We start from the raw sequence: 26,494 nt of genomic DNA, 5'->3' as shown, positions 1-26,494 counted from the left end.
GCGCACTGTTCTGGCGACCCGAGCTGGCCACTGCAGCCATAACCATCCACACTCGCTCAGGCTCAGAGCACGGATTCCGGCTGCAGCCCGACGCGGGGCTGGCCTTCAGGGCCCCTGATCACTGGGGAAAGGGCTTCTGGTGGCTCCCGGCCTGTCATGTGCTGCTCATGCTGAGTCCTGGCAGGGGATGGGGCCGAGGCAGGACCGGTGGAGGACAGGTACTTCCCCAGGACCCAGTGGGGCTCCCAGAGCAGAGGGACGTGCCGCTTCAAGCATCGCTTCTCTGCACCTCCCTCGGGCACCTCCCTCAGGCACCGCCCAGCGCTGGGCCCGCGGGCCCGGGAGCCTCACTTCTGCACGTTGGGGTCGGGCAGGTTCTCGCGGTGGATGACCATGTGGGCGTGGTAGGTGGCCTTCAGGGCGAAGCGCCGGTTGCAGGTGCTGCAGCCGTAGCCCTTCTCCTTGTGCACCTCCATGATGTGCTTCAGGTACTCCTTCCCACGGCCGAAGGTGAGCTGCGGACAGGTACACGGCTCACCACTCGCCCAGCTCGGCCCTGCAGCTCGGCATGCACGGCCGTGCACCACAGGGCAGGGACGCTGGTGAGAGCCCGTCACCCTGGCAGGTGAAGAGGGCACTCCTGGGGCAGGGGCAGCCCTGGCAAAACTGCGCAGCGGGGGATGTGAGAAGTGGACCCCAGCTCCTCCCGGGCCTCCCGGCTCCTCTTCAGACCAGCGGGGCCCGACTGCCTCCTCTCCACCCACTGACCTCCCTGACCTCACTCACACCCAAGGGTCCTAGCAGGCACCAGGATGGGCACACGGGCTGGTGCTTGCAGAGAACATGGGCACCTGCACTCGACAGGAGTGAACTGCACTTTCCCAGGCAGGGGACCCAGTGCAGGGACCACCTTCATACAGCACGCTGCTGAGCCCGGGCCCCCTGAGCACAGAACCACCCCCTCTGAGCACGCCCCGCTTCCACGCACAGGGCAGGCTGTGGTGAAGGGCCACTGGCCCGAGCGGGGGAGGGAGGCCCCTCATGCGGGCCCAGATCCCACCCGGTGAGCCACACAGCCATACACAGGCCAGTAAGGAGACAGGTTCCATGAGGGTGGTCCGTGTGACAGCAGTGAGACCAGGAATCCTCCCCGAGAACCAAGTGACAGGGGGCAGCCAGCAGGACAGCTGTGTCTGCACGTGGGCCACCTCCCGGGACTGAGCCCACCAAGCCTGGGCCTGTGGGGTCCGCAGCCCTGCTCCGAGCGGCCAGTTACCTGGCACCTTTTGCAGCTGTACTTGTGAGGCTCCGAGTCTGCGCTCTCGTCAGAATTGTCATCGTTCTCCTCTGAGGAGATCCCGATCTTGCCAATAAACTCCTCCCTTTGGTGGTCATCCATCAGCGCGATGTCCTGGGAAAGCCAGAGCCCGACTTCTAACACGCGTGGCAAAGCTCGACCGGCTACTCACCCACGGCAGCAGGAGGCTCACCCACGTGGAGAGGCAGCGCCTCTGCGGGTAGGACGCCTACAGGGCTCCCACCTGCTGCGTCCTGTGTGGGCCCCACGCAGACACTCTCCCTCGGGTCACGTGCACACCCCACTGCCCTGATGGTAGACCCACCGGGCCCCTGCTCACATTCAAATAATTCTGTAATGCGTAGCACCGACCCCCCTGAGGGGTGGGCAGGGAGCAGCAAACTCCCTCCTGTGGGCCTGGGCGTGAGCCTGGTGCTGCCTGAACTTGGGAACACCTAACGCCCCTGGCCTCGACGGTGGCTTCTGTCAGTGGGGTGGGGTCAGTGGTCTCTAAGGCCTCCTTCTGTGGGACGTGACCGGGCCGGCCCCGAAGTTCCTGAAGTTCCATTTACTTTTCTGCCAAAGACGGCAAGGATCACGCCCGCAGTCATTCGCAGGCAAGAAACACAGGATGGGCCGCCATGGGGGCGCGCCCGGAGCTGAGGGAGCAGCGTTGCAGGAGCCAGCAGCCACCACTGGGGGGGGGAGGAGGCCTCGCCACGCTTGGTGGTCGGCCCCCTGTCTCAGCAGCTCCTTCCAGCGGCCGCAGAGGGCGCTGTTCACTTTCCCTGCCACTGCCCATCTCAGGTAGAGGCTGCCAGGTCGCATGGCACCGAGGGCCACGGTTCACCAGGGAGCAAACTCAGAACCCAGAGAGGACGGGCTCCTTCGGAGAGCTCGCTCGCCCCTCCCTCTGAGCCCTCGGCTGAAGCACGAGGTTTCAACAAGGGCCGCAGTTCCGTCTCTTCCACTGTGGACTCTCACATCGACTCACACTGAACCCCTAGTTTCTGTCAGCAAAGAAGGGGCACCACCCCTCTTTCAGAGGAGAACCGCCCGAGGAGGACTAGCACCTGATCACAGACCACGGCCATGGGCACTCAGACCCGCCGGGCCCGTCACCTGTCGGGTCTAATTTAATGCTCAGGGAAACCCACTTTCCATGGCAGGGCTCAGAGAGACGTGGGGGCTCGGGGGTGGGGGGCAGAACTAGTACCCGCAGGTCCCGGCTGGGACATGGCAGGGTCCCGTGAGGTCCAAGCCCTTCTCCCTGAGGCTCTTTGCCCTCCTGGGGCCCTTCCTTCCTCCCCAGCTTGGTCCACATGGCTCTGCACCTGCACTGGGAGCCCCCCACACTCCTGCCTCGCCCCCACTTTCTCCAGCATCTGCCCAGAGAAATCCCAACCTGCACCCGGGGCTGGTAACTGCCCCGTCACTGAGCTGCAGGCGGGCAGGTGACGAGCGTGGGCGCCCAGCTTCATCGGGGCCTCAGCACCACCTCCATCTCTGTTTTCCCTGGATCTGCACTTCTCCTGCCCCGATGGCCCCAAGTCCTCGCCACCTCCCCAGCCAGCTCCGGCCAACTCCTCACTTTCCCCGAGGCAGGGAGAAGGGAAGCAAACCCCGGCACCCCGTCCACCCTGCGGGAGGCACTGGCCTGGAGCCCTGCGGTGGGGCTGCCCAAGACCAGCAAACAGTCACGAGGCTGCATCGGACAAGAGGCGTGTGGCCAAGCTGACCAGTGGTCAGGACGCTGGCCCGAGGCCTCCATGCCCCGTGTGAGCTACCGGGACAGCGCGGCGCGGCGCACACCTTGAAGTGGACGTGGATGTGGTCCCTGAGCACGTCCACACGGAAGAACTTGCGGCCGCAGATCTCGCAGGTGTACTTCTTGTCGCCGTGGGTCAGCAGGTGCTTGTTCATGTTGCTCCTGCAGGAGAACACCTGGGGGAAGAGGCGGACATGGAGGCGCCGCTCACAGCACCGGTTTCGCTGCGTAAACCGTAACCATAAAGTTTCCGGTTCCTCTTGCAAAGGTCAACAACTCCGGCAACGTTGCCACTGGCTGTCACCTGCGGCCATCGCTCTCCATTGTCCAGACCTGGCAGCTGCTCACGGGGACTGCGTGTGGCTGAGACCCAGCAACTACCCAAGCCCAGGCCGGTGGTTATGTCCCCGACAACCCCAGCTTGTGGGGGCGAGGAGCCCCCTTGGAAGCCCCCCTGGGACTCCTGCAGCAAGTGCTCTGCAACCGAGAGGGACACGATCTCTAGCCCTGGGCACACAGTGGACCTCTGTACATCCTCGTTGTGGGAGGCAAGTCTGAGGAGAGCCAAGGCCGTGGGGCTCATTCACAAAGAACACCCCACTTCCGTGGCTCCTGCAGGGGCTGACAGCACCCAGGGGCTCTGATGGGCAGTGCACAGCTGGACATTTAACGTCAAGCTAAGGAGTACCTGACACACCCTGAACGGATCTGCTCATAAGGGTGGCATCACGCTTTGCTCACTCAGGGAACATGCCAGGAACATCCGTGGCCATGCAGTTGCTGGTGCTGTCACTCAGAAATGCCACAGAGGAGACAAGCACCAACAGACAGAATTAAGCCCCCAGGACCTCCCACGTCCCCGGTGAGCTGGCCTCATCTCTGCCAAAGGACACGTCTCAGAGATGCTGATGAGAGAGTGAGAGCGTGCGCACGGGCGCACACAGGTGGAGATGGTGGCAAACACGGAAAAGGGCTCTAAAAGAGGAAACACTCATCCCTAAGCTTCCTCACTGGAGACACAGCTCGACAGCGAAAGATCACAACGACAAGGCCACGAATGAGTGGGCACTGCAGCTTAGGACACCCCGAGAGTCCCTGTCCCCCCAAACCTTCCCCCGGACAGGCAGTGGGCAGGGCTCCGACTCGTAACGGCGGGAAGTGATGAGCTGTGTGTTTAGGTGACAGGGCAGCGCGGGCGTTACCTTGCCACACACGGGGCATCCCGAAGGCTCCTTCTTGTAGCGGACCAGGCTTTCCCCGCTGGTCTCCAGGTCTTCTCTCTTCACTCGCCTGACGCCTGGAATGCCCACCGCCCAAGCGAGAGAGTAAATTTGTGATACTGGTCAGTTCTGCCGCAGCCCAGTGTCAGTTAGAGGACGGGAGCACAGCTGCCCACGGTGTGGAGACCTATGAGTGAGTGGGGGCGTCACTGGGCTCTGATGTGAGCGTCAGCGCTAACCGCTGCTCCTACAGGCTCCCAGGAGAGAAGAGACTGCAGCGCCCACGGGTGTGGGGACAGGGTTCTTGCATCTGAAACATTTGGAAATACGAGGGCAGCGAGTGTTTTCCACTTTTTAGCGTGGAAGGTGACAGTGAACGACCTAGAGGTGTTTGTGCCCAATGAAAAGGCCAGGGAAAAGGCAGGCTTCTTGGAGACGGCTCTAAGTAGGCAGGCTTTTGATGAAAAAGAGGCTAATGCTCATCCTTCAAATTAAACCAGCTGAATTAGGGCCACAGTGCAAAGTCAGCTGATAATAAAATCCTTATGGCTTTCAGGCATCGGGGCCTCTCAGGGCGCACGGAGGAGGAGCCAGGGAAAACCAGTCAGGGGCCCCCCAACGCCTCCGCCTGGAACATGCTCCATGCACACGGTGGAGAGCTCACCCCGTGCAGTTTCAGTTTTCTTCCTGCTTTCTATCATGTCGAAAGCATTGTGCCATAATACTAAAAACTCTGAGAAACTTTTTAATGACTGCATAGCATTCAATCCTACAGAGAGCGTGGTTTCCTTAGCTCTTTCCCTCCTGGACACTTAGGACATTCCCACTGTCCCCGTAGTTCCCACCCGACACTACGGATCCCTCCCTCTGCCCGAGCTGAAGCCCCACAGCTCGATGACTCCATCGGATGGTGGCAGGGCGAAACTATGTCCAAAGGGCTGGTGACAACACGGGCCCACTCCTCCCCGCCCCCTTAGGAGTCTGCCCTGCGCAAGGCGCTTACCCTCCAGGTGCCTCCGCTGGTGGTCCAGCATGACGTCCTTGCGGTAGAACATCTTGTTGCAGACTTCACAAGCAAACTTCTTGTCCCCGTGCTTCTTCTTGTGCTTGGAGAGGTTGCTGTTGGTGGAGAAGAATCTGAAACACATCTCACATTGGAACGTCTTGTCATCTGTCCAGAAAGCAAGCAGACACAGCAGCTTTTAGGTCAACGGCATCGGATGCAGGCTCCATGGCGCGGCCGTGGGAATGGCAATGGGTGCGGGTGAAGGGTGGAGATGCATGAGGACCACACGGCCAGGAAGCCAGGTCACCCGTGCTACTGTCCAAGCACAGGCTGGAGGGCTGATTCCCAAGATTTAGCTCGCCTCCTCTCGCCGCCAAGCTCAGCCTGCATCCTCCGCCACACTCCTCGCCCCCACGGCATTCAACGATTCCGCCCAAGGAACCACAGTGCTCCCTTAAGAACTGAACAGTCCCCACCCGCTCCCTCTGTGGCACTGCGCTCTGCCTGCAGGTGCCAGGCCGTCCCCTGAAGGCCTGAACTGGGTGAGCACAGGCAGCGGGCCATCGGGCACCTGCATGGCGCTAGCACCCCTCCAGCTGTCTGTCCTTGCCCGGACCACCTGGACTCTCCCCTTGGTTCAGGGATCTCAGGGCCTCATACCCAGCACAGGCCCCGACCCTCTCTCAGTGTTGTTCTGTGCTCTGCCCCTCACCCACCCCCACCCAGGGGTCTGTCCCCCGCACAAGCCCTAAAAGCAGTCCTCACTGCCCACGGCCCTCCTGGAGCACCAGCCCACGCCGGGTCCCCCTGCAGGTGGGCATGACAGAGTGGGTTACAGGGGGCATCCCCCTTCAGAGGGAGGCCTCAGGACACACCATGTCATCCTTGTTTCAGGCCTGGGGCTCCAGCCCGCTGACCTGCTCCTGGAGTCAGCAAACGTTTGCCAAACACACAGATCCCTGAGGCTGCACATAACCCTACTGTTTTCTACCATGAAATCTGATGGGTTCTCACTGTGCTGTACACGGAGCCCATGGTGCATTTAAGTACCCCTTGCTCCTCCCACACACCCAGGGTCTCAGACTGGGCCCTGGCGACATGTGGGCCACATCATCCTCTGTGGGGGCCAACCTCGTGCTGTGGATGTCCTGCATCACCCCCACAAACACAGCCAGTGTGACAACCAACATGTCCAGGCAGGGGGGTTAGGTGACCCCAATGTACAGCCCAGGTGCATCTACATGATCCCCTGTACACACACTTACATGTATGCAGTATGTGTGCTTAGTATGCAAAACATGTTCATGCTTATTTCAGTGGCTATGTAATAGTCCACCTGGTTCCTTTACCAAAATTCACTGCATTATTTTTTATATTGTAGATAACTTAGTGATTCTTGGTAAGGTAGTCTTCCCCCTTTCTGCTAAATCTCCTGAGCATGGCTTCTTAAGGATGGGACCACCAGACCAAGGGTGTCTGCATCTGCTTTGTGGAGGCCACACCGTTATTGGGCTGTCCCATCAGATCACAGAGACCCCCCACCCTCCCCGGGCCTGCAAAACCACCCAGGTGAGCCTCCCTCCTGGGCAGGTGCTAATGCACAGGTGAGCCGCCCTCCAGGGCAGGCACCCCACTAGTGTGGAAGGTACAGTGTGCCCATGGCTTTAGCTTTCTCTCTCACGAGTCCCTCCAGCATATGGTGAGAAATCACCTGTAACAATTCCCGGCTCATTTGTGGCCTCTGCTCAGGTAGAAGGAGCGGGCAGGGCTGTCAGGATGTCCCTCAGTCAGGGTGGCTGTCCTGCCCAGCAGGCAGGGCTGTCGGGATGTCCCTCACTCAGGGTGGGTTTCCTGTGTGGTTTTCCTGACTGGTTTCCTGTCACCAGTTTAGGAATGCAGATGGGCGTCTGGCTCAACAACAATTCTCTCCCACCAACAACCCTGGTGCCCTTGAGGTCTACATTTATCTATATATATAAAAGCCTAAGCGACCGAACAACCAAACGACGGGTCGACCGGTTGCTATGACACACACTGACCACCAGGGGGCAGACGCTCAATGCAGGAGCTTCCCCCTGGTGGTCAGTGCGCTCCCACAGCCAACCTCCCACAGCTGGCCAACCTCCTGCGGTCCCTCTCCCTGGCCAGCCAACCTCCCACGGCCCCGATCACCAGCCAGGCCGAGGGACCCCACCCGTGCACAAATTCGTGCACTAGGCCTCAGGTGTTTTAATAAAATGCAGCGACTGAGAACAGATGTCTATCAGTTGGGTTCTAGTGAGGGTGTGGGCGCAGCGTCACCCAGAGATAAGACAGCAGATTTCCAGGGGAGCCGACCTGCATGGGAGCCTGGACGTGAACCTTTGCTATTCACTAGCACAGTCTGATGGTCAAGGGCAGTTCAGAGACTACTCAGAAGAGTTACACCAACACCTGTCACACCCAGGGCAGGCCCTGCTGAGAAGAAGCATGAGAAAAACCCAGCAGACTACACGTTTCAAAGTTTCTCCCTCACATTGGACAAATTCTTGGCTTAATGGTCTATAGAAGACACACATTTTCTTATGTGAACACATAAAAAAGCATAAGAGTATGCAAATACATTTTGCAAATAAGCTCCATATCCAGGCTTATCCTTTTTTTTCCATCAGAACTTCTACCCTTTGAAAGAGCCTCTTAGAAAAGAGAAGGTGCATTTCAGCTGCTGCTGTTTACTTCCACATGACGAAGGAAAGGTCTGCTTTGTCAGAACTTTGACCGACGTGTAGCACCTGGGGCTCTGACTCCTGTTACTTTCAGCTTCACCTGTGTCTACAGAGACGGCTACAGAGGACACCTCCTCTTCCTGAACCCTGAGTCACTCACCAAACACTGGACAGGGCCACTCATGCTCCTGACACCCTGACAGCCCGCCCCATTCCTGCAGGCACTCAGACCTGCGGGCGGCCACACGGGCGTCGTCCGACTCAGAACAACAGCCCAGGCTAAGGCTGGCTGACAGCTGGCGCAGCATGGAGACTGTTGGGGGACCTGCCCCAGGCCTGGGGCAGCAGGGTGCAGGGCTCAGGATGCAGGTGTGCGGCACACTGGAAGTTCGTCCGAAAGCTGCCGAGGCCACTTAAAGCCACAGACACAGATGCTGCGGAGCAGCTCAGGTGAAACAGGACTCGTCTGCCACTCGGGACAGTCCCACCATGGGAGCAAGGCGCATGGATGAGACGTGCCAGGTTCCAGACGGGACCCTCCAACACGACAAACAAACACACAAACAAGCCAAGCAAGGGTCACAGCGGGCGCTGCCGGGCAGGCGCTGGCTGCGGAGGGAGGGGCCGTGGAGACTTAGCTAAGGCCGGTTAAGGTTCCCCAGAGACCCACCTGACCAAGAACCCGCACAGAGATACAGTGACGCACACAGAGGGTCAACAGGAAAGGGTTCGGTATCAAAGGCTAACCTGGTAGGTCGCTAAGCCGACTGCCACTGGTCCCCCCCTCTCCCGGGTGTGCTAGGGTTCCTGGAGAGAGGGAGAACGCAAGTCACCCCGGTGCACAGGAGAGAGCAGTGGGGACAGGGCGGGGCTTTCCATGGGCTGGGCTCCTAAGCCACTGCCTCCTGCTGTCCACGAGGATGTCTATGGCACGTGTGCTTGCCAGCTTGCCCAGAGACAGGGCCCAGCATGTTTGCCCAGACCCAGGGAGGCCCCCTCGGCATGGGCTCGTGGCAGCATGAGGAAATGAGGTTCCCTGTCACTTTTGGAGACTGGCGGACAGAAGTGGACTCAGGACAACATGGTCTGGACACTGGCAGCTCCATGTAGAAGGGAGGCTAATGGTTCCGGAAGCCCCTGCCGACAAGTGAGAGACATCACCCCTGCAGGCACCACCCACCCACCTCTATCTCTCACGTGGTCCTCGCACAAATCCAACATGGCTGCTCGCCACACTCAGCGAGATGGCATGTGTGGAATCTCAAATGTGGGGCATGTGTAAGAGGAAGTGGGAACGTAAGTTCCTTTAGACACAGGACGTCTCCTTCTGTCTCTAGACCAGCGAATGACTGCTCGGAAGCAACACGAGTGGTGGGGTTATTTGTTACCCCTACCTTTACCCCCTTCTGACGTCCCCCAGCTTCCACCCCGTCACCTGGGACTCAACGCTGGCCGGCCCGCTCACCTGTCCTGCAGTTGTGAAATTCCAGCGCACTCTCGATGCGGAAGGTCTTCTCACAGGTGCCACACCGGTACCTGTACTCGCTGTCCACCTGGGCAGAGGGCAGCACGTCAGTGAGAGGAGGAGCCCCGGGGAGGCTCATGCAGAACGAGCTCCCTGATGAAACATTCTAGCAACTTCCACGTGTGTGTGGTTTACGACGTTTCTCTACTACTCTCCTACTAAGCTTAGGAACATGAAGAATTTTCACTCTTCCCGCCCAATTGCCCTAGAAAGAGCACCCCATACTCAGGCACCTGCACAGCCCCAAGGGCCCCCTGCTCCCGCCACTCCTCCGGCTGCCCGTCCGCGCCAGGCCAGGCCACCTGGATGCGTCCAGAACCGCGGGGCTCGGCGCTGTGGTTCTCTCCTCTCCCCTGACTCTAACTTCTCTCCCCATGCTGACTGTTCGGTCCGTGGCCTGCTTCTCTCATAGCTGCGAGGAGGACAGTGGCTGCACCCACCTCGTTCCTGCTGTGCTTGTAGGAGACATGCTGCTTTAGACTCTCCTTTCGGCTGAACAGCTTCGCGCACTCCTCACACTTGAACAGCTTGTCACCTACGGAGCCAAAAAGAACAAGCCGATCCATGACTGCAGCACGGCCGGAGACATGCGCGCCCTGTCCCTGCACGCGGGGTGGGCAGCCCCTCGGCCACGCCGCCCACAGGAGAGGCTGGGACTCACCGTGCGAGCGCACGTGCCGGCTCAGGTTGCTGCTGTTCTGGAAGACCTTGCTGCAGGTGCCGCACTGGTACACCCGCCGGTGCTCCCCCAGCTGCCGGACCAGCTTCCGCCGGATGCCGTGCCGGGTGGAGAGAATCAGACTCCTCTTGAGGGTGATGCTGCCGCTCTGATGATGCGGAAACCTGCCAGGTGGAAGGTGAACAGGAAGACAGGTGGGAGACTGAGTACAAGGGGGGGAAAGAGCTCAAGGTTACAGTCAAATCGTCCCAGCTCGATGGGAGAAAGGGGCCAAGCTTGGCATCACCCAGAGCCAGGGCACCCAGGAGAGGCACCTTGAGCGGACCAGCCACACATCTTACTGCATTTACCTCTGGCCACCAGGAGCGTCACACACAATGTGCGCTTCAACTAGAGCAGCCAGGTCCCTGCAGCTTTCCTCACGGGGTACGGCCCCTACTGTCTTATATTCTCCCTGAACCTGATTTTTAAAATTCCTTCTGCTGTGTGTTTCTGACTGTTTCCATGGAAACTCTCTGGGCACTCAGATAGACTGTAAATAAGTAAACAGGTAACAGCATTTCTGACATAATTTTGGTTTCAGTATTGCCACAGGATTCCAGCCTAAGAAGGAGCAGGTGCACTTTGACAATAGTAAGAGGAACCCCAAAAAGAGCTAGTGGAGAAAAAATTGCCATCAGCTTATTCAGCTTCAAAACAATAATTTCCCAAGAATGAGAACAAAATACAAATATTTTCCTAGTTCGCTGAAAGGAAAAGGAAAACACAAAGTAAGGAATGCGATTTATAGAAATTCAAATACAAAACTGCTTTATCACAGCAGCAATATTCATAACTAGAGGCCCGGTGCACAAAATTCATGCATGGGTACGGTCCCTAGGCCTGGCCTGTGATCAGGGCCATCTTTCCCAGAGGCCGCAGCTGACCCCACCCCCCACTGCCACCCACCCCCAGTTCCTCATTCGCCATCGAGTGATCAGAGCCTGACAGCTGGTGGAAAGGACCGAGAGGTGGTCAGTGCACCTCATAGCAACTGGTCGAGCGGTCATTCTGGTCGTTCCGCCGTTTGGCTGATTTGCATATTACTTTTTTATATATATAGATAGGCAAGAGGGGAGGCAGCCCAAGTGCCCAGGGAAGCAGGAATGGATAAACCAATTGGTCCATGCCACAGGGAATGTTACTCAACCTGAAAAGGGAGGACATTCTGACCTAGGCTACACTTCGATGGACCTTGAGAATATCATGCTGAGTGAAGTAAGCCCATCACAGAAGGACCAATACTGTGTGATTCCACTTACACAGGCACCCAGGGTGTTCCGATTCACAGACAGGGGCTGGGGGCAGGGGGATAAGGAATAATTATTAAGTAAGTATGGCGTTTCAGTTTAAGGAAGATAAAGACAGTGGATGTATTTAAAACCACTGACCTATACTCTTAAAAATTATTATGATGGTAAATTTCATGTTATGTCTATTTCACCACAATAAAAATATTTTTCCAACTGTTTTCACAGTGGACGCACCATTAAGCTCCTGGGTCCAGAGTGTTCCTGCTGCTTGCTCAGAAACACACTCATCTGCTTCCACCACGAGAAGCAAACTCCTCTCATCAGGCCCTCCCTCCCCACGAATCCGCTGCCCCCCGCTTCCTGCCCCGAGCGCTGTGGTAGGACTCACTTTGGCACGGAAGTGGCCTCGCTGGTGGTGGTGGCCAGCTTCCCCAAAACCAGCTCCATGATGTGCTCGTCCGGCGCCGCAGGCACGGGCTCGTCCGGTGGCACCTCGGTGATGATCTCTGCCACTTGCTCTGTGCGGAAAGAATGGGACCGCCACGTCACAGTGGGCAGGGGACAGAACACAGCCAGCCAAGACGGCACGCCCAGGGCACCACAGCCGGGCCAGGTTCACATGGTTAACAAGAAAGGAAAACCAGCGATATTTTAGAACCTACATATGTATCTGTATATAGAAAATAAAAATGATATTCATAACTCAAAACTAGGTTATAAATTGTGATGCTTTTTTAAAACCACGCAGTCCTAGCACTATTTCAATCCCTCAGCATACCAATCCAAACCAAAACATTTTCACACATATTGGGATCTTAAAATGTATTAAATTAGGGGTGTCAGAGACTTAGAAATATTAATTTTGTTATTAGACAAGCCACCTTGAGTATGTTCAAAAGCAGGTAACCGCAAGCACAAGAGACAGATATGACGTAACCACAATAATAGGGACCCAGGTCCGAACCTCTGGACAAACGAAACATGGGAAGATCACACACAAAAATTAGCACTGGTCCTCCCACCTTCCTCCTACATGCCTTCCTAATGCAACTAACCACTAGTGAAATAATCGCTGAAAAGGCTCCTGCCCCTTCACTGGCCCTGGCCTGTTTAGAGAAGGGAAACTGTGCAGGAAGTCTAACCCCTCAGACCCTGTCAGGTCCACAGAGCACAGCCTACTGGCTCCACCTCCAGGGCCAGCCCTCACCTGCAGGCTCCGCCCCCAGGGCCAGCCCTCACCTGCAGGCTCCGCCCCCAGGGCCAGCCCTCACCTGCAGGCTCCGCCCCCAGGGCCAGCCCTCACCTGCTGGCTCCGCCCCCAGGGCCAGCCCTCACCTGCTGGCTCCGCCCCCAGGGCCAGCCCTCACCTTCAGGCTCCGCCCCCAGGGTCAGCCCTCACCTGCAGGCTCCGCCCCCAGGGCCAGCCCTCACCTGCAGGCTCTGCCCCCAGAGCCAGCCCTCACCTTCAGGCTCCGCCCCCAGGGCCAGCCCTCACCTGCAGGCTCCGCCCCCAGGGCCAGCCCTCACCTGCAGGCTCCGCCCCCAGGGCCAGCCCTCACCTGCAGGCTCCACCACCAGGGCCAGCCCTCACCTGCAGGCTCCGCCCCCAGGGCCAGCCCTCACCTGCGTGCTCCGCCCCCGGGCCAGCCCTCACCTGCTGGCTCCGCCCCCGGGCCAGCCCTCACCTGCAGGCTCCGCCCCCAGGGTCAGCCCTCACCTGCGGGCTCCTTGTCTTCAATGATGACCAGTGACTGTTCTGGTTTCTGTTCTGGTTTCGAGGCTTTGGGTTTTCTCCCCCTTCGAGGCTTTTTCTTCTGCTCTTTGGTGGCAATGATGCTCTTGGAGACTGCGGGAGGCTCCCCCCGAGACCCCTCAGGTTCCTTCTCTGGAGCCCCTTCCTGCTGGCTGGCTCGGGGGAGGCTTTTGGTTTGTTCCAAGTGACCCAACAGATGCTCTGCAGGAGAGGGAGGCAGGTGCACAGGGGTGCGAGGGAGCCAGTCAGTGTCCGCTCCCTCCCCCGCTGCTTGTTTCTGTTTTCAATTTTATTTGCTAATAGTGTGCCCTCTGCAGAGGTAACCTGTATTCCCACTGCTTTTGAAAAGAAAGCATTGCCACGCACCAAGCACAACTAGTATTTAAAAAGTCAGCCAGGTGACAAAAGCAGGGCGGTTCTGTACAAATGAAGGCCTGAGCGCACACACACGTACGTGCGAAGAGGACTGTGGAAGGCTATGTCAACGTGGTCTCTCTCGATGGTAACAGTCTAGGCAATTTTGCTTTTCATCTTTAAGCTTATTTGCATTTTCTAATTTTTCCACAATAAATACATAACACGATTACTTAAAAATGTAACCTCTAAGAGGAAAAGAGAAATATTCAATTTGTGATAAACACCATGTCTTTAAAAACACTGCATAAAAGCAAAAAGACAAAAACTGTGCTTTATTTTCAACTGAAGAAGGCCTCAGAGGCCTCCCAAGACAAGAACACTGGACGAGAGTGGCCACGGCACCCCTGAAGGTGAGTCCAGCACAGCCCAGCTGGCACCAGCAGGAAGGAGGAGGGACTGACGGGAAGATGGGACTAATGCACGCAGATGAGCAGATGACAGAAGGCACCTGGGTGCTCACTGGGGCCCAGGACTGATTCTTCCTATTGCAAAGCTCCACTGGGTTGATTCAGGCGCTGTATAAAGTGGCCGCTACGCCTTCATTTGTCCCATATGGAAGGACACTGTGCTGGGTGAGTGCCCTCAAGAACGAGTGAGAAAAAGAAAATTACACAGCAAACACAATGTTGTGGGACACATGTCAGAGGAAGGGTTTGGCAGTTCAGCCGCACAGAACAAGGTAACCAGCACACCTGGCTCAAACACTTGGAAAGACGAGATAAAATACAGACCTCCCCTCCCCGCACCGTAATACACTGCTGAGTTGGCGAGCGAGCGAGAAGACCTCGCGATGCCAGATACACAGAGGCGCTTCAAGCGAAAGTGTAAAAGCACAAGCTGGGGGGAGGCACTGGGCTGGGGGGAGCACTGGGCTGGGGGAGGCACTGAGCTGGGGAGGCACTGGATGCGGGGGGAGGCACTGGGCTGGGGGAGGCACTGGGCTGGGGGAGGCACTGGGCTGGGGGGAGACACTGGGCTGGGGGAGGCACTGAGCTGGGGAGGCACTGGGCTGGGGAGGCACTGGGCTGGGGGAGGCACTGGGCTGGGGAGGCACTGGGCTGAGGAGGCACTGGGCTGGGGGAGGCACTGGGCTGGGGAGGCACTGGGCTGGGGAGGCACTGGGCTGAGGAGGCACTGGGCTGGGGGAGGCACTGGGCTGGGGAGGCACTGGGCTGGGGGAAGCATTGGACCTGGGGAGGCACTGGGTTGGGGGAGGCACTGGGTGGGGGAGGCACTGGGCTGGGGGAGGCACTGAGCGGGGCTGGTTCCCCAGGCACGCAGGTCTGGGAGACAGGCTTCAGAGGCTCACTAAAGCCAGGGAGCCTCCGACGCCATGCATTTTGCTGTTCAAAGGGATGGTATGCAAGCAAGCCCAGTCACAGTGACCTCAACACAGGGCTTTCAGAACTGACTCAACAGCCTGCCCTGCCTGCCCCGCCTTACCGTTCAGGAGCTGCAGCTCCAGGAAGGTGGCGGAACACACTTTACACACCCATGGGCTTGGCTCTGATTCCACCGGGGTGCTGTTGTCTGGGGTGCCTGCAGCTTCAAGAGAGAGACAAGGTGACCCACAGCAGTTCATCTGTCCATGAGGCCCAGCCCAGCAGAAAATCACCTGTCCTACAGGTGACAGTGACAACAGCGATCGCTCATGGACCACTTTCATGGTCCAGGCACCACTCTGTTCTCGGAATGTCCTCATTTCACAGATGAGGACACGGAGCTCCGAGGGCCACAGCAGCCTGACGCAGGGTCAGACTGTCACCAGTCACAGAAACGTGTCTTCCTCCAAGAAGCCAGTCTAGTAGGACCAGGCCCATCCTTCATACAACCTCGAGAAAAAAAAATGCATCCTACAGACAAAACCAAATTCCTCAATCTCTCATCGGCTGACACAACAAGAAACCCAAACAGCCAGTCAGTGTGCCCTGAGCCTGGTGTGGCCGCCGCCTCGCCCAGCGCTGCCCACCACTTTGTGATAGGAATACACTAGCGTGCTGTCCGGGACAGCGTCCACATGTGCTCCTGTCCCAGAGAAACTGAAGTCTTAAATCCATTTAATCTGAATTTGGATTTAAATAGCCCCCGGGGCGGGTGGCTGCCGTCCAGGCAGTGCCTCCAGTCCTTCCTTGCAGAACCACAGGGGCTAAGGGAGAAGATGACCAGGGTCCATGGAGGACAGAGGGCGCCCTGGTTCTGAGGAGGGGAACTGCAGCTCCTTTAAAAAAATTACGGGTGCTCTCGTGGAACCTAAATGTTGGGGCCCTGATCTTCTGGCCCAGCCTGGTTTCTCTAACCCTGCCTAGCTGCATCAGGGCTGGACCGAGGCCATGAGCCATCATCACCACGTCCACTCGCTCACTATACAGCCCGTGTTGACACTCATGGGCCACTCGCACAGCTACTCCTGGGCCCTTAACTGAATCAACCAGAACTGAGACTGCTCGTGCATTTGGTATCGGGGGAAAGGCGGGCAGAGGCAGCGCCGGGGGGCCTGGGCAGCTGCTGTGTCACTAGCGGACCCACAGGCCTGGCACACAGAGGTGGGTGTTACCTTGGGCCCCAGGGGAAAGGCCTACCTGAGAGGTACCAGCACGGCCAGGGCTACATGATCATTCAACAGGCAGTGCTCTCAGGAGGAAGAGAAATAAAGAATCCAACTAACCAAATAGGTAAGAGGAGTCAATACCCTTCCATGCATTTCCAGAAATACTTGCTTGCCATTTGTCTCAAAACAGAAAACCATAAAAAGTATTTCTAAAATTTTAGAGTACCTAACTCAAAGCCTTGCCCGGGGTGAGCCTGCCTTCCAGTTTATGCTGGTTGTCCTGCCATAGTTATTAAGTGCCCCCCGTTCTCAGAAGCGTAGAGGAGGAACCAGCACCCTCGTATTCCTGAATGAGAGTGGTTAGGACTCATTTCATTAAAGTCTATCGTCTCCAAAATCAGCTCCAGATGAAAGGAAGAGCTCTCCAGCAGGAAAAAGACACAGGACAACGGTAACTCCCATAAGTGGCACCAGGCTGCTTTGGCCTTGACCTTGAGAGTCGTGAGGGGTGTGCCATCATCCAGGACACAAATGACAAGGTCAGCCTCTAACAACCCAAAAGCTGACACGCCGTCTGGGCCGCTCCCAGGCACCCCTGGTGTCAGCTGCCTGTGCCAAAGGAATCGGGGCACAAGACCAGCTCAGAAAGAGCTCGGTGACCCTGGACAGGTCAACAATGCCTGGTGCCAGCCGTGTCACGGCATCTCTCGGGGCCGTGGAAAGGACCCGTGCCACCAAGACGCACAGGCAGGAAAGATTTTTTTAAGTTGAAGACAGCATTTTATTTATTTCGTCACTCAACTTTTATTTATTTTTCCTGGACCCTGGCTTGTCAGATACGCACTTTGATTTGCTTTTCCAATAGAAACATCAGGTTTGAGCCAATCACATGTATGACTGTCACGGGTATTTCTTTGCACACGCATACATGTGTGCACACACAAGTGGATGCACACACCCCGATTCTGGAGGAGGCTGCAAGGTGACAGCCCCACCCGGGAGCCAGATTCCTCCGTCTCCTGCGCTGGGACCAGGGCAGGCTCCTCACCCTCTCTGTGGTCGCTTTCCTCTGCCCAAACCAGGGACAATGCGCAACCTCAGAGGACGAGGCCGAGTCACTGTGTGGAGAGCGCGAAGGACTTACTGCAGCAGAGCTAAGGGGTACAACTTCCCACCGGCAGGTGTCTGGCTCCGGTGTGGCCTCTAACTGTCTACCCGCTGGGATATTGAACAAGCAGAACAGACCCGGACCAGTGGGGTCAAGACCACCCCCTTTGTTCTCCCCACGCACGGCCGGCTCGCCAGCACAACTCCTCACTAACGCTGGGTTCCTGCGTGCAGCCAAGAGGCCCCGGGCCCCCACGGCGAGGCCCCCACATACCGTGGACACCGGAGCAGGCCTGCTTCAGCATGGGCTTGTCCATCTTCTTGGCGTAAAAGGCTGCGTACCACACCCGCAGCTCGGTGCCAGGGGGGATGTCCCGAGAGGTGGTGAAGTATACGTCGCTGCCGTGCTGGTAGGCCGTCAGGTTCTGGTGCTCGGGCTCCACCGCCGGCCGCACCAGCATCATCCAGTTGCAATCGTCCTCGTTGGAGGTGTCAAAGCACACGGGGTGCCCATCCTTCTGGAACACCTGAGGGGAGCACGCCCGCCCGGGGCCGGGCCGAGGAGCATCCTGTTACCCACCAGTCTGTGTGTCAGCGTGTGTGTGTGTGTGGGGGGGGGGGGGGCTAAGCAGTCTAGACGGTTCTACTGTGGAGGACACATGAAGCTCTGTACTGGTCCTGCTTAGGGGTTTACAGTAGCTACGAGGGTCTTACACAGGTCAGGCTGGTCATGGGCAATAGACCGCAGTGGACATAGTGAAAGATCCAGGTGTCATAGGGAGACCGAGTTCTACGCCTGGCCCAGGTGGGGACTGGAACATCAGAGCTCCACACCTGGTCCAGGCGCCACAGGGACACTAGAGTTCTATGCACGGCCCAGCTGGAAATGGGAACACCTGATGTTGAGCTGTGGTCTAGGTGGGGACCTGGGTAGTTCTATTAGTGGCCCAGGTGGCACAGGGAAACCCGAGGTACACTCCTAGGCCAAGGGCGTACTGAGTATAACCTGAGGTACACTCCTAGGCCAAGGGCGTACTGAATATAACCTGAGGTCCACTCCTAGGCCAAGGGCGTACTGAGTATAACCTGAGGTCCACTCCTAGGCCAAGGGCGTACTGAGTATAACCTGAGGTCCACTCCTAGGCCGAGGGCGTACTGAGTATAACCCGAGGTCCACTCCTAGGCCGAGGGCGTACTGAGTATAACCTGAGGTACACTCCTAGGCCAAGGGCGTACTGAGTATAACCCGAGGTACACTCCTAGGCCAAGGGCGTACTGAGTATAACCTGAGGTCCACTCCTAGGCCGAGGGCGTACTGAGTATAACCTGAGGTCCACTCCTAGGCCAAGGGCGTACTGAGTATAACCTGAGGTCCACTCCTAGGCCGAGGGTGTACTGAGTAAAACCCGAGGTACACTCCTAGGCCAAGGGCGTACTGAGTATAACCCGAGGTACACTCCTAGGCCGAGGGCGTACTGAGTATAACCTGAGGTACACTCCTAGGCCGAGGGTGTACTGAGTAAAACCCGAGGTACACTCCTAGGCCAAGGGCGTACTGAGTATAACCCGAGGTCCACTCCTAGGCCAAGGGCGTACTGAGTATAACCCGAGGTACACTCCTAGGCCAAGGGCGTACTGAGTATAACCTGAGGTACACTCCTAGGCCAAGGGTGTACTGAGTATAACCTGAGGTACACTCCTAGGCCGAGGGCGTACTGAGTATAACCTGAGGTACACTCCTAGGCCAAGGGCGTACTGAGTATAACCTGAGGTCCACTCCTAGGCCAAGAGTTACCAAGAGACCCGAGGTCTCTCATGCCCGAGCTGGGAAGCGGCACGTCTGAGGTCTACTCGAGGCCTCCTCCTGGAGTGGGCAGAGAACACCTGAGTCCTTCTTTTGGTCCAGGTAGCATCAGGACACCCGAGTTCCATTCCTTGTTCAAGTGTCATCGGAACAGCTAAGTTCCATTCCTAGCACACAGGTCATTGAACTCTGTGCCTTGTCCAGGCATCATCGGGACCCCCGAGTTCTAAATATGACCTCGTTGGGAATTAGAATGCCTGAGCTCTACGCCTGGCCCAGGAGGGAACTGGGACACCTGCGCTCTACACTTGGTTCAGGTGTCGTTGGGACACCTGAGTTCTACCCACGGCCCAGTTAGGAACTGGGATGCTGGAGTCGTACTCCTGGCCCAGATGTCACTGGGATATCTGAGCTCTGTACCTGGTCCAGGTGCCGCCGACTCACCTGAGTTGTGTGCATGGCTCAGTGGGAAGGGGGACACCTGAATTCTATACCCGGTCCAGGTGTGACTGGGACACCTGAGTCCCACACGTGGCCTAGGTGGGAACAGGATGCTAGGCTGTACTCATGGTCCGATGGGCATTGGGACACGTGAGCTCTCCTGGCTCTATCATGGGGGCTCAGCGACCTTAGCCAAGTCCCTCGGTCCTCACAGGGTGCGCCCTCAGCTGCAAATCAGCACTGTTCATTGTGCGTTAAAGGCAGGCAGAGAGCAGGCGGAGAGACTTGAATATTCTGAAATTCAAAGTAACCACACAAGTACAGGGGTTCCTGTCCCCTATTTCCTGACGCCTGTGCCTTCCTCCCTGGAGGAAGGAGTCTCTCCCCTCTCCTGAGCGTTCCCTGTAGGGGCTGGAGGCCCCCCTGAGGATGAAGCCCTCGGACACTAGAGGGGAGGGCAGAAGGGCCACCAGGTGCCCCGTGACCCCACCTGGTGTGTGGAGTGCGCTCCCAGTGGGCCTGCCCTCCCTCCGGTGGCATAAAGCGCTCCAGGCACACAGGTGCCGACGCTGAGCCCGTACTGAGAACAGCTCGTGCCAGACACAGACCTTCAGAAGGGAGTCACTGAAAGAAACCAAGACGGGCACAAAGGACTTGTTCAAAGGGGCTTGGCCCGCGGAGACTGTGTATCGTGTGGCTCGGGTCCCCTGAAGGACAGCAGCCAATAGCCTCCTTTCTCTCCTTTCTCTCTTTTCTTGTGAACATCAGGTGCCTTTCCTTTTCCCCACTGTGCTGAAGTCTGCCTTGTAAGGTCTATTTTCCAAGCCCCACACCTGAGGCTATCTACTTCATCTCTGTCCCTAAACGTGGATCTCTGCTAAGGGTCCGTGAGGAACGTCCCCTCTGTGGTTACGTGCTGCCCCCAGCACCCTGCTCCTCCCGTCTAGTGCACAGGCTTGCTGGGGGCTGTGGCCATGCTGGGCCCAGGGACAGAGCCATGAGCAGCGCGCGGGTCCCCGGCCTCCCGGAGCTCCCACGGGTCTTACTCTCCGTTGCTAAGCGCCCCCTGCTACTTCCGTTTTGTTTTCTCACTTTCACATAAAAGCTGTCCTATCCTAGTGACGGGCTTTTGAGAGCTGCCAAGCTTTGTACCAGTGTCTCTTCGCTGCCTCAACAAGACACCTTCCTTCAGAAAGAGCTTGGCAAGTACATGCGCTCGCACCAGTGTGACAGTGACTAGTCCGACACTCCACTGTGACAAGTGGCAGAACTGTCACCTCCTACGGCTGCAGCGTCCACCTGGGCCGGAACAGAAGCGGCGGCAGCTTTTGGGGCACCTCCTGCAGACATTTCAAACACACTCTCTTCAGTGTTTCTGAAGTTGAAATTGACAGGAAGCAGCCTTTTGTTGGAAATGGCAGAACGTCTCCAGGACATCTGTGAGCCACTGGCACTCGGTGGCTATGCTGCCCCCTCGCACGGAGGACGGTCATAAAGCACGGGCTCCCCAGCGCCGTGGGCACAGCCCTTACCTTCAGCGGGAACGCGGATTCCTTCTCCCACTTGGCGACTCTCCTCGACTCAAAGGGACCGAACTGCGTTCGCTTGACGAGCTGCGTTACAGCAAACACGCCTTCGGCTCCATCTTCTAGTCGTCTGATTTCCAAGTTGGAAGGAAGGGAGGACCTAGACATGGAACAAAATAAGTCCTTGTGCCGGCCAGTGTGGCTCAGTGGTTGAGCACTGACCTGTGAACCAGGAGGTCACAGTTCGATTCCTGGTGAGGGCACATGCCCAGCTTACGGGTTCAATCCCCAGTGTGGAGCGTGCAGGAGGCAGCCCATCAATGCTTCTCTCTCATCATTAATGTTTCTATCTCTCTCTCCCTCTCTCTTCCTCTCTGAAAATCAATAAAAATGTATTTAAAAAACACACAAAATAAACCGAGTCCCTGAGCGCCATCGGCTGGGGCAGCCACTCACACCAGGACATAGACGGTTACGAGAGATGAAAAGCTGGCTCTCACGGACCACCCAGGGCACACGATGGAGGGCCACTTACTAAAGGACAGGTACAATCCCCGTCCGCCAGAGACAGAGCCAACACTCAGGTGCTCCGGGTGTGGGGCGTGACGGGCCAACAGGGATGGCGCAGACGGCTCTCACTAGCGAAGCACAGAGTCCAGGGAGAGAGGACTACGGCAGCTTCGGGACGAAGTGCCACGTGGAAAGTCCACGAGGAAGACAGAAAGAGCCACGCATTCCAAAGGCCAGAGGAGGCTTCCGGCTGGGCTGAACCGCCGGTTTCCTGGAGGGTGCGGGCTCTCTAAGGAAACCAGGAGAAGGTCAAGGGGTGCTGGAGGAGAGGGCATGTGGGCTGGGACTCCAGCACCAGCCACAGCATCAGCGAGCGGGAGGAACCCAAGGACGGAGGGTCCCGCTGCGGGACAGACAGCTCCCGGTGGCGTTTTGTGGGCACAGACAGCCGCTGGAGGTGGGGGGGGGGGGCGCTGATCCAATCTCTACTTTAGGCAAAAATGTTAGTCTCTTTGTTTTGAGAAGGTAACTCACAGTGAGGAAAAGAAAATAAACAAAGAGCCTGGAAAACCAGTTGGGAGGCTTCCAGAAACAGCACCGATAAGACGAGGACAGTGCCTCCCTGTGCCGCACCGGACCGTGTACAGTGAGCACAGTGATCTCACAGGCACTGCTGTTCTGTTCTAGCTACAGATGAGGCAACGGAGGTGCAGAGACAAGGCCTCATCCAAGTTCCAAGAGCTACCGCGTGTCACTCAGCCCTTGCTCCGCCCCCAGTGACACGGCCCCCACAGGGACACATGGCACGGCAGGGCCACCGAGCCGCCTGACTAGATCTGCAGATGCTTTTCCAGAAGCTGCCATGGCTCTGCCTTGCTACCTGCACTCACTACTGCCTCTACCCCACCCCACCTTGCCCACAGTGGGCTCCTGACGGTAGGATTCGGGCCACATGGAAACTGTGCTAAGAGACCTACAACTTGGCCGTCGCTCCTCAACCCATAAACCAACCCAAACAATCCATTCTTCCATGGCCTGTCTGGGTCTCAGTGTGGCTGCTCAGAACCATGAACGAGACACAGACATTCCCTCTGAAGCTTGACACACGTCTCGGCTCCTCCTGGCAGCTCACCACTCATTCACAGGGGGATGGAAATCACAGGTGCTCCTGGGAGCTGAGGACAGTCCTTCTCACTACAAGTCAGTCCCCGCCTTCGTGCAGATGTGAGGCCGCCAGGCCCTCCCCGCACCCAGGCCCTCCCCGCACCCAGGCCCTCCCCACAGCCAGGCCCTCCCCGCACCCAGGCCCTCCCCTCAACCAGGCCCTCCCCGCACCCAGGCCCTCCCCTCAGCCAGGCCCTCCCCACACCCAGGCCCTCCCCTCAGCCAGGCCCTCCCCACACCCAGGCCCTCCACTCAGCCAGGCCCTCCCCACAGCCAGGCCCTCCCCTCAGCCAGGCCCTCCCCGCACCCAGGCCCTCCCCTCAGCCAGGCCCTCCCCACAGCCAGGCCCTCCCCACAGCCAGGCCCTCCCCTCAGCCAGGCCCTCCCCGCACCCAGGCCCTCCCCTCAGCCAGGCCCTCCCCTCAGCCAGGCCCTCCCCACAGCCAGGCCCTCCCCTCAGCCAGGCCCTCCCCGCACCCAGGCCCTCCCCTCAGCCAGGCCCTCCCCTCAGCCAGGCCCTCCCCACAGCCAGGCCCTCCCCGCAGCCAGGCCCTCTCCGCACCCAGGCCCTCCCCGCACCCAGGCCCTCCCCACAGCCAGGCCCTCCCCACAGCCAGGCCCTCCCCACAGCCAGGCCCCCCTGCACCCAGGCCCTCCCCTCAGCCAGGCCCTCCCTGCACCCAGGCCCTCCCCTCAGCCAGGCCCTCCCCACAGCCAGGCCCTCCCCGCACCCAGTCCCTCCCCGCACCCAGGCCCTCCCCTCACCCAGGCCCTCCCCACAGCCAGGCCCTCCCCGCACCCAGGCCCTCCCCGCACCCAGGCCCTCCCCGCAGCCAGGCCCTCCCCTCAGCCAGGCCCTCCCCTCAGCCAGGCCCTCCCCTCAGCCAGGCCCTCCCCACAGCCAGGCCCTCCCCGCAGTTGACATGCAGACAGCCCTGACAGGCAGCACTGTAAACACAGTCCGAGGCACTCACTCACCTGGCCCTGCTTAGCACAAAGGAGTCTTTGACCATGACCACCGGGCCCAGCTCAGGACATTCGGAGTCGTGGTACTGGCTGCAGTCCTCACACCCTGCAAACAGACAGCCAGCATCACCCGGAGGACATTGCTCAGCTCCACGCCCGATGGGGGTGACCGAAGAGCTCCCCACAAACAAAACAGTGCAAACACAGGACGTGCCCAAGGAGAAGGCTCAGCTCAATGGCACACGAGTCCCCTCTGTGGTGACAAGGAATGACAATAAACGGAAAGTCACCCATTTCACCTGTTTGCCATAAATCTACCGCATCCTAAGTCCCTTTCTATGCCCTTGGATTACTTGGCTGCACCAACCGCCGCGCCCTGCGACGTGCGCTTTGCTGGGAGTTTGAGAAAGATGAGCCTGTTAGAGCTACACCCGGCAACACGTTGTTCATGTAATAAATCGTGCTTTTTAAAGCAAGTAAAGTCATCTCAACTGAAAAAGAAACAGCTCTTCTGTCTTATAAAGACAAAATGTGGACGTGGCTTTGCCCAGACAGCCGGCACCACGTCAGCCACACCGGAGCACAGGCCACTCACAGATGAACATGATCTCCTCGCTGCCATCCTCAGCCATCGCCGACACCTGTCAGGGCACGAGAGTGAGAGAGAGCATTGTTAACGGTGGGCTTCTGGCTAAAGGCCTCCTCGCTCCTGGGCTTTAAGGCACATGTGGGGGTTGGGGGTTCCCTTTATGGTGAGATGGGGCTGGAGCCTTGAAATGTGTTCTCACCCCAAATAATGTTGTTTTTAATAAAAGCATTTGAGTTGAAAGGCCTCTATGAGGAAGTCTTCATGAATTCACACTTCCATCTTTTTATATTAGCCGTGTTTCCATTGGTAAAGTAAATACATCATCATTTTTTAAAAGCCACTTTTCACACTGTCACTTTTTTCCCTTCCTCACTGGACTGTGACTTCCCCCAGGGCAATCTGAACCCCAGGGAGCACTCGGTTCTCCTGGGACTAAAGCAACCGTGACCTCGTGCATAAGGAGGGGCGCCCCTGCTCTCCACAAAACCTGTCAGATCCGGTCACTTCTGTTCCCTAGTCATCCTCCAGGTACAGCTCAAGAGTGACCGGCACAGAGGCAGCTGGGCTCAGACCCCCCACATATTTCAGGGTGACCTGCACGTGTTAATTCCAGAGCCCGATTCCTGACCGAGAAAATGGAAACGGAAAGGCTCACCTCGTGCAGCTGTGGGGAAGCATGAAGTGCGGTACACCTGCACCAACAATGCCACTCAACGGTGACGCCCTTCTCTCCCATGCCCTTTATCCCGGGTAAGCCAACCCGGCGCCCTCTTCCTGCATCCTCCTTGTCGCCCGAGCCCCGCTGCTGTGTACCCCTTATGGGAAAGGGTGCAGCCTGGCACTTCCTGAAAGCTACTCCACAAGCCGCCCCCCTCCCCGGGAGCTTGAAGAATGAAACGCAGACAATGCAAAGTCCAAAGGAAAACTCGGATCTGCCGAACACGCGTTTCCGTCGGCAGAGAACAGAACTTCACTGCGGCCGAGGGCATGAACAAGGAGACAAGGCAGGGAGATGGGACTGCCCATTCGCCCTAAAATGCCAACGAAATAACCAGGGTGTGTTTCTCCCAGCAGTCTCCACTTCCTCCCTGGGCCACGCCCCACCTTCTCCCCCTGGAAGGTGGCTCCTCCTGCTCTATCTACCCTGGCTGGCCCCCATTTTCCACACTGCACAGGGGTTCTTCTAGCACAGGGGTCGGCAAACTCATTAGTCAACAGAGCCAAATAGCAACAGTACGACAATTGAAATTTCTTTGGAGAGCCAAATTTTTTAAACTAAAACTTCTTCTAACGCCACTTCTTCAAAATAGACTCGCCCAGGCCGTGGTATTTTGTGGAAGAGCCACACGTGGCTCGCGAGCCGCAGTTTGCCGACCACGGTTCTAGAACATGAGCCCAATCGTGTCACTTGCCAACCCAAAGCTTAACGGCTTCCCGCTGTTCCTGGGACCAAACCCAAACCCCCAGCCTCCTGTGCCCACCTCCCCCTCACTGGCCCTCTCGGCCACCACGGCCTTGTTTTATTTAGTTCCCAGCTCCTTCCTGCCTCCAGGCCTCCCACACGCTGCCCCCTGTGCCTGGACCTCTCCCCATCGCTGCCGCTGGCTGCTGCCTACTCATTCTTCTTGTCTTCGTGTAATTGTCACTTCTTCGGGGAGTGTTTTCTGATCCCAGTTAGGGCCCTTGTAACACTTCCTGAAAGCGTCCTGCAAGTTCCCTTCACCAGTTTTCACCGCTGGGATCATCAGTGTGTGTGCTGCTTATCTAGTGACTCTCCCCTCCCTGGACCTGGAGGGCCACGAGGCGGGAACCAGCAGCACCGCTCAGCACCTGCGTGGCCAGGCCCAGGGCGGAGTGCTAGCGGACTGGCCGCCTCTCTGCACGCCAGCCCTCCCGCGCTCTGTACACGGCCCTCCGCGTACAGCAGGGAACACCCGCGCTCTGTACACGGCCCTCCGCATACAGCAGGGCCCTCCCGCGCTCTGTACACGGCCCTCCGCGTACAGCAGGGCCCTCCCGCGCTCTGTACACGCCCCTCCGCGTACAGCAGGGCCCTCCCGCGCTCTGTACACGCCCCTCCGCGTACAGCAGGGCCCTCCCGCGCTCTGTACACGCCCCTCCGCGTACAGCAGGGCCCTCCCGCGCTCTGTACACGCCCCTCCGCGTACAGCAGGGCC

At 58.1% G+C, this 26,494-nt stretch overlaps 1 protein-coding gene across 1 annotated transcript in view; it reads right to left on the bottom strand.

The window, feature by feature from the left end:
* The window catches only part of PRDM15 (PR/SET domain 15), a 37,306-nt gene extending 12,942 nt beyond the window's left edge, over positions 1-24,364 (bottom strand). Inside the window, exons 1-15 of the mRNA XM_080655191.1 lie at positions 24,324-24,364; positions 23,741-23,834; positions 21,095-21,248; positions 17,592-17,844; positions 15,106-15,207; positions 13,210-13,446; positions 11,881-12,010; positions 10,183-10,364; positions 9,962-10,056; positions 9,462-9,549; positions 5,289-5,456; positions 4,268-4,362; positions 3,110-3,241; positions 1,277-1,411; positions 352-515 (exon numbers count right to left, since the gene is read on the bottom strand). Coding sequence (XP_080511317.1) covers positions 352-515; positions 1,277-1,411; positions 3,110-3,241; positions 4,268-4,362; positions 5,289-5,456; positions 9,462-9,549; positions 9,962-10,056; positions 10,183-10,364; positions 11,881-12,010; positions 13,210-13,446; positions 15,106-15,207; positions 17,592-17,844; positions 21,095-21,248; positions 23,741-23,834; positions 24,324-24,360 — 2,066 coding nt within the window. The 5' untranslated portion in view covers positions 24,361-24,364. The remainder of the gene's footprint in view (positions 1-351; positions 516-1,276; positions 1,412-3,109; positions 3,242-4,267; positions 4,363-5,288; positions 5,457-9,461; positions 9,550-9,961; positions 10,057-10,182; positions 10,365-11,880; positions 12,011-13,209; positions 13,447-15,105; positions 15,208-17,591; positions 17,845-21,094; positions 21,249-23,740; positions 23,835-24,323) is intronic.
* Between the last annotated feature and the right edge of the window lie 2,130 nt (positions 24,365-26,494).

The sequence above is a fragment of the Plecotus auritus genome (assembly GCF_963455305.1).
Source record: "Plecotus auritus genome assembly, chromosome: 2".
In the NCBI taxonomy this organism is placed as follows: Eukaryota; Metazoa; Chordata; class Mammalia; order Chiroptera; family Vespertilionidae; genus Plecotus; species Plecotus auritus.
This window is presented reverse-complemented; position numbering and strand designations above follow the sequence as displayed.